The sequence below is a fragment of the Muscardinus avellanarius genome (genome assembly GCF_963383645.1).
Source record: "Muscardinus avellanarius genome assembly, chromosome: 15".
Classification (NCBI taxonomy): Eukaryota; Metazoa; Chordata; class Mammalia; order Rodentia; family Gliridae; genus Muscardinus; species Muscardinus avellanarius.
Genome location: NC_137801.1, coordinates 66,187,555 through 66,195,237, shown reverse-complemented (window position 1 = coordinate 66,195,237; position 7,683 = coordinate 66,187,555). Strand labels below are relative to the sequence as shown.

Here is a 7,683-nt window from a genome sequence, read left to right as displayed (position 1 = left end):
CGAAGCCGAAAATCTGTTTCACGTTGTCCATCACGGCATCGTCCACTGGGGAGAAGCGCACGCCCATCACTGCCCGCTGCCATCCATCTCCAAACCCCAGCTCGCCCCCATCTGTGTGCAGGCAGGCCTGGCACTGCCTGAGCCAGACACTGTGGCCCCCCATGGGACAGCAGCTCCTCTCTGCCCCAGATGGCCTGGTCACCGTCCCCTCCGCATAGAGAGGCCTCGGAGCAGGTCCACCAAGTGACTGACTCCTTAACTGATATCTACATCACCAAGGGAAATAATCCAGAAAAGGACTGGGAGTTGTGATAATAATACCCATTTGTAAGTGCCTGGAGGACATTTTCCTCTTCCCCACCACCCTGTGGTACTGGGGTCAAAGCCAAGCCCTCCTACAAGCCCTCCTGAGCAGGCACTCTACCACTGAGCTACATCCGCAGCCCTTTCTATTTTGAGACAGGATCTTGCTAAGTTGCCCAAGCTTCTGGTCACTGGGATTACAGGCACGTACCACCATGCCCAGCTGGCGATTTTCTTTATATTGATTAGCATTGTATTCGACCTGAGGTTAGATGATAAGTCAATTCTGGATTTGTTTTGTTTTATTTGTGATACTAGAAATAGAACACAGGAATGCTCTACCACTGAGCTAAATCCCCAACTCTTTATATTTTCTATTTTGAGACAGATCCTCCTGCCTCAGGCCTCCTGAGTAGCTGGGATTTTTTAAAAAGAGGTTTTAATCTGTGTGGCTTCAAATCAAATTATTTAATGAAATTGGCCAGATTATTCGCATATGCACATTCAGATAGAAACGTGCATACATATGTATATATGTTATATGTATATGTACATAAATCAGTGAGAAGAGGCAGATAGTTAAAGATCATATGCTTGTTAGTGTCTACGGGAATACGACAGGTAACAGCAATTAGCAAATATTCTTTTTACTCATCTGCTTTGTTTTTATTTACATTGGAACACTGTGAGTATTCAATGCAAAGTTCCTTCACCTTAAGAAAAGCAAACATTTCTATTTCCCGGTGCCTCCTGGAAGCTCGCCAGCCTCACTTCTACCCGGTTGCAACCAACGAATGCAGAATGTTTTTAAGCATGTATTCTAACATCCACCTAATTCCCGTTAACTTATTTAAGGGCTTTCTGGTGTGAATTTGGTCCAAGCGAGCTTGTACAGAAGGAACCCACTTCATTTGTTGATGTCACTAGTCAAAGCAGAAGCCCTCAAATAGCTTTATGCAAAATGTGTGAGCAATCCAAGCTGCAGATGGTCTCTCTGCCTGCTGGGACAGGGACGGGCTTGCTTATGCTAATATATGCTCAAATAATGGCTCGCCCGTCTGCACGACAGAATGACCAGGGGAGCCCATAAACACTACCGAGGTGTGCGAGTCACACTCCGACCCATGTCAGCCTGAAGGCTGGAGGTGGGCCCCGGGCATTTGTATTTTTAAGTCCTCCAGGTGATTCTCTTGTGCAGTCAAGTCTCATAATCATGGCTCCAAAATATTCAGTATTAAGTCTCCCAGCCTTTACTAAATACACAGGATGAGGCCAATACCAGGCCAGCCACCTGGAGAATCCAGGCAGTAGCCAAGCCAAGCAGTGTGCTTTGTTTGTGGCGGTCATGGCCCCAGGAGTCCTTTATGCAAACCTCAGCACTAGAGCAACTGCTGCAGGGTCAGCCACCACCACCTCACCCCACGGCCTCCTCACAGGGGAAGGAGAATTAATGAGCTTCACTCTGAGAGCAAAACAGTGTCTAGAGGGTGCTGCCTCCCCAGTGAGAACCAAGAAAATGGGTCCACAGAGCGCGTGAACAGCCAGGCCAGGAGGCACTGGACTGGAGCCCAGGGGCCACTGCGACTCTCCTGATTCTTACATTTTGTTAACCCCACCAGCATGGATTATTTTCCATTAAAATTCTGATTGCTGGGCCGGTGGTGTAGCTTAGCAGTAGAGAACTTATCTAGGACACTTGAGGCCTGGTTCAATCCCCAGCACCATACATACACACCAAAAAAACAAACAAACAAACAATCAAAAAAAAAAAAACCCTAAAAATACTCTGATTTCTTTTTTTTCTATTAAAACCAAACCTCTCTAAGTAAACCTAGAGAGGATTTGAGGCACTGGCGAGGCAACAGAGTTGGGGCGGGGGGTGGGGGAGCTGAGCATCACTGGTGTCTAACAGACCCTGAGGAGGGAAGGCAGGGAGAGAGAAGAAGGGTGGTCCCTGGAGAGAAGAGGGTTAAAAAAATGATACAGGGACCCACAAGATGGACAGCTTTCCCTCTCCCAGAGAGCCATCCATGGAGCCCACCATGGTCCTGCTCAGGTCCACACTCACAATGGTCCTGCAAGCGCTCGGGCAGGCCTCCGAGCCAGAGGGGGCGCCACACTCACTCTGCGGCAAGTCCTCAGCCCGGAAGATCTTCAGGCAGAAGTGGGCTCCTCGAAGGGCCACGCCTGTAGGCCTGAGCAGGTTGCCTTCAATGTCCTCCCTGTCTTCAGAGGGGTCCTTTCTCTCCAACTATAAAACAAACCAAGTAGGATTTCTTCATGAGCTCTTGAGCTCAGCCTTCCACACTTAAAAGATGCGTTCTGAAATACCCTGCACCATACATCCCTTGGCCACGAAGATTGCATCCCTTCAAGAACGTCCAAGATGCCCACACCTCCCAGCTCCAAACACGTTTCTCATTCCTTCCACCTCCGATTTAGAGCTTCACTCACTCACCGACAAGTCAAGGTGATAATGATAGATTCTGAGACAATAAAATTCAGGTTGCAATATAATATACAGAGAATGACCTCGTTTTTGGAAAAAGAAAAGTAGACATGTATAGCCTCCGAGAAGAACATGTGTTAAGATTAATAATGGCTCTCGCCAAATGGAAAAATTATAAAGTGATTCTTTTTTTAATTTATACTCTTCTACACATTTTGCATTTATCATAACTGCCATGTATTCTTTTAAACCAGAAAAAAATAAGTTTAGGTGTTTGTCTGGTGCCTACACCAACAGGTGCTACATGAAACATACAGAGAATTTGGGGAAAAGAACTCACAGGCGCTTCATCTCCAGGCCCCAACACGCAAAGGCTGGCTTTCAGGTAACCTTTGGCCCCAGCAGAGAAATCATCAGGGTCAGACAGCAGCAGCCACTTCCTGAGATAGGCATGCCCTAAAAGAGCAGGTATCCATTAGTGATCCCCAAAGGGGAAGACTCCAGCCTGCAAGCACATCCAGGACCCAGGAGCCAGGCTGGACCACACATGGTGAGATGAAAGACTCAGCCACGGGAGGCAGGGAAAGGACCCGTGGGGGAGCCGCCAGCCTACTATCTCTACTGGTCGACACCTGTTTGTGGGTCAATATTTCCTATGGGTCGACGACTATGCCTGGATCAGTATTCTCTATTGCACCAACACTCCTGGCCAACACAACTTCTGGGTCAATCTCATCTTTATTGTGCCGACGCCCACACTGGGTTTGTTTTTCTGGAGGTATTTATTGATATTGATATTGATATTGATATTGATTGAGCTACAGGTCAATCAATATCCTCGTGCTATCACCACCAGAATATAATAAAGACCAATACAAAACACATATCACAGGTAGGTTAATCAGTACCCTTGTGCCATCACCACCTGATCTTCTCTCAGACCTTTTTGAACTTTCTATAACCCCAAACCTTGTTGACTCTGGGCGAAGGACAATCAGCTGGGTCAGAGACACCAATCTAGGGGAAAGCCTTAATGGCTCCCAACAAGGACCAAACACAGAACCCTTGGGGCTGTGAAGCCAAGAGCTCATGAGACTAGGACTAAAACTCGCCATAAGATACCACGGTCATAAGAGAGGGTCATGTTTTCCTGAAGAGACAGAAGACTTGGCCACTCATAATCTACATAATCATTGATTGGTGATGTTGGAAAGTAAGTAAACATCTCAAAGTTGTGTATTTTTTTAAGACTAGAAGAAAAAAAAAGACCTAGAGTGTATATGTGGATCAGAGCCCAAAAAATTAACAGAATAACCCCAAGGTCATTCCACCTCCTCAAGACGTGACAAGACCAGAGTGAAATCAGGGTGAGGAGAAATCCTAGATTCATCACCCAAATGATCCGCCCTGTGACCCCAGGGCCCGGCCACCCTTGCTGGGACCATCCAGACTCGCCAGTCCTGAATGGGCCTCCCGAGACACGGGGAGCTTTGATCTCCCTGAGGGCTTTGCATGGTGGATAAATACCTGTCTTCTCTTCCAAGAGCAAACCCCATTTCTAAATTCTAAATCCCAGGGAGGAAGGGCGAGCACCCCAAGCGAGAGTCCCCAGACAGACTCCAGAACGAAAGCACCAGGATATGACCCAAGGGTGAGACTCACGGGGCTCTCTGTACACGGTGCCCACGTCCATCTGAAATCACAAGAAACACAAATCAAACTGTCACCAATGAACTGTTAGCATGGTGCACTAGATGAGGCCGTGGAAAGTCATGTTTTTTGTTTTTGTTTTTGTTTTTGTTTTTGTGGTACTGGAGGTAGAAACCAGAGGCTTTCTACCTCCGGGCTATACTTCCAAGACCTATTTTATACTTTATTTGGAAACAGGGTCTCACTAGTTCCTGAAAGCCTCACTAAGCAGCTGAGGCTGGCTTTGAACCTGTGCGATCCTCCTGTCTCAGCCTCCCAAGTGCGGGATTACAAGTGTGTGCCACCACGCCCAGCTGGAAAGTCATGTTTATAAAGAACTTTTAAAGATAAAGGGACACGTTCATCAGTTGATACTATCTGGGAAGAAAGTGGAATACATTTCATTATACAGTTTGATAAAGGATGCTTATTCTCGGAAAAGAAAGAGGGAAGAAAATACAAAATGGTATCTATGCTATCTCTGGGTGGTAGGTTTGGGTGGTCTTATTCATTTTTTATTTTTTCTATAGCTTATAGTTTTCAATAAAAAAAAATCATAGGTTATCTGGATGTTGGTAGTAAGAAGGCTCTGGGGCAGTGGAGAAGAAGATACTACACTCTAATGTACACATTATACTCAATTTTGATGTGAACCTAAAACTGCCCTAAAATATAAAATCTGCTTTTCAGTCATAGGCTAATAATTTTTAAAAATCTTTTTAACTTAACCCTTGGGTTCTCAGAACAAGAATGTAAAGATTGGAGACTCCAAACAACTCAAATTTCATTTGTCACAGAATGACACAGACCCAGACCCATTCCTTCTCCACAAAATGGGACTTTTTAAAAATTGTATGACTAGTTTCCAAAGAGGAGCAGAATTTATTTGAATAAGCAAGGGCATGTTCAAATAAGCACTTCTTTTCTTTTGATAAATTATTGGACACTAAAATGAGGCTACCATGAATCAGAATTATTTTACAACACAATCACAACACCCCTCGGGTCTCTTATTTTGTGTAACTACTAGTTGACTTTATGTAACCTGTGAATCCATCCTGTGAGCTAAATTATACAGTCAGTTCTTGGTTCTCTGAAGTAGAGGGCTGGCTTCTGGGCTGCCCAGGACAGATAAACAATCAGGACAGGCTCCTTTCTCCCAGGGGTCCACATCTGAACCCCACTCCAGACGCCGAGGGGAGCTCAAGGCAGAGAGCGCCGGCTGCACTGGCCAGAACTGGGCAGAGGGCCGCCCTCCCAGTTTTTGGGGAGACAACAAGGAATTAAAGAGGAAAGGATTACTTCCCCCACTGGAAATAAGTGAAGACTGACTCACCTAACTTTCTGTCACACATTACCTTAGAAAACCTGTAAAAGTATGTACTCTGTCTTTCTTAATGTATCTTTCTGTCACCTTTATGATATGGTGCGCTCTCTCTCTCAAGTACCTGAGCATCTTCCCTTTGTTTTGTTGTCGTTGTTTCTTTTTTGTTTTTTGTTGTTGGGAGGGTGTTGAACACAGGGCATTTTATCTCCAAGCTATACCCCCAGCTCTGTGCGTGTGTGTGTGTGTGTGTGTGTGTGTGTGTGTGTGTGTGTGTGTGTGTGTTTACTGGGGATTGAACCCAGGGACATTTGACCTCTCAGCTACACCCCAGCCCTAGTTTATTTTTCATTTTGAAACAGGGTTCTGAGTTGCACCGGCTGACAGCAAATCTGTAATCCTTCTGTCTCAGCTTCCCAAGTACTAGGATTACAGGCATGCACCATCACACTCGACTTCCCCAGCTCTTTTTATTTTTGTCTTGAAACAGGATCTTACTGAATTGCTGAGGCTAACCTCAAACCTGTGATCTTTCTGGTCTCAACCTCAACCCATGTTAGGAATACAGACTAGCAGGCATATGCCACCTTATCAGGGGTTTGTTAGAGAGATGGGTTGAAATTATATTTTCCCAACACGGACCAAGACACACGGGGTCTCTGGAGTGCCAGCCCTTGCACATTATCCACAGATCCTCCAGGAACACAGATGAGTAAGAACTGACCCCTTTCAAAGAAAATGAACAATTACCCGGAACTCCCCGATGAGCGCATCTGTTCTGAGGGATTGGGAGTCTACCACCTGCAGAGAAAGAGCAATTAAAATTCATATTTAGGAGTGAAAGGGTCTGTTACAGTTTGGATTTAAAATGTCCTGCAATCCGGGTGTGGTGGTGCATGCTTGTAATCCCAGCGCTTGGGAGGCTGAGACAGGAGGATCGCACAGGTTTGAAGCCAGCCTCAGCTACTTAGTGAGGCTCTCAGCAACTTAGTGAGACCCTATTTCCAAATAATAAAAAATAGGTCTGGGAGTATAGCCCAGAGGTAGAAAGTGCCTGGGTTCTACCCCTAGTACCACCAATAAATAAATAATAAAAAAAAAAATAAAACATCCTGCAGACCTCCTGTGGTGGACCTGGCAGCCAGGTTGGAGGCGGGGCTTGGGTACGCCCTGCCCACCCGCAGCACCTGCTCTGTGGTCTTTTCTCTCCCTTTTGCTCTTGCCCCATACCCTGATGCCCTGGGAGCTGGACTGAAATATCCACATATGTGAGAAAATGAACCCTTGTCCTCTAAGTTTCACGTGTCAGGAGTCGGGGCCACAGCAATGAGAGTGTTGACTGACTGGTACACGGCCCAATCAGATAGCTCGCCCTCCTAAATACGAACAGCCAGCATTTACCCTGTTTGAGACAGTGTTCCAGCAATACTTCATTGTCCAAAGACTAGGACCCTGAGAAGGCACTAGTATTATTTGCATTTCGCTGATGAAGGAATAGAAGCAAGAAGAAATTACAGGATTGTACAGAATCACACAAATGGCCAGAGGCAGGGCTGGAACCCAGACACCCCAGCACCAGGGCCCGCACTTTTGTGTGTGTGTGTGGGGGGGTACTGGGGGTGGAACCCAGGGGCTTTTCTACCTTTGGGCTATACTCCCAGACCTATTTATATTTATTTGGAAACAGGGTCTCACTAAGTTGCTGAGAGCCTCACCAAGTAGCTGAGGCTGGCTTCGAACCTGTGCGGTCCTCCTGTCTCAGCCTCCCAAGCGCTGGGATCACAAGCATGTGCCACCACGCCCGTCTATGGGCCCGTACTTCTAACCACTAGACTACACCATCCGCCAGGCAGAGATGAGAGGCCCAGAGAAAGAACACCCTCACCCATGCAGGCCTGTGGACCACCAAAATAAGATG

At 46.4% G+C, this 7,683-nt stretch overlaps 1 protein-coding gene across 14 annotated transcripts in view; it reads right to left on the bottom strand.

Moving 5' to 3' along the window:
• The window catches only part of DYSF (dysferlin), a gene marked incomplete at both ends in the record, with an annotated part of 231,285 nt that overhangs the window by 146,314 nt on the left and 77,288 nt on the right, over positions 1–7,683 (bottom strand). For all 14 annotated transcript variants that reach the window (XM_080711955.1, XM_080711953.1, XM_080711959.1 and 11 more), the window contains 5 exons: positions 1–45; positions 2,428–2,554; positions 3,093–3,208; positions 4,415–4,445; positions 6,516–6,566. The exon at positions 1–45 is cut by the window's left edge and continues 59 nt beyond it. In XM_080711955.1, coding sequence (XP_080568081.1) covers positions 1–45; positions 2,428–2,554; positions 3,093–3,208; positions 4,415–4,445; positions 6,516–6,566 — 370 coding nt within the window. The remainder of the gene's footprint in view (positions 46–2,427; positions 2,555–3,092; positions 3,209–4,414; positions 4,446–6,515; positions 6,567–7,683) is intronic.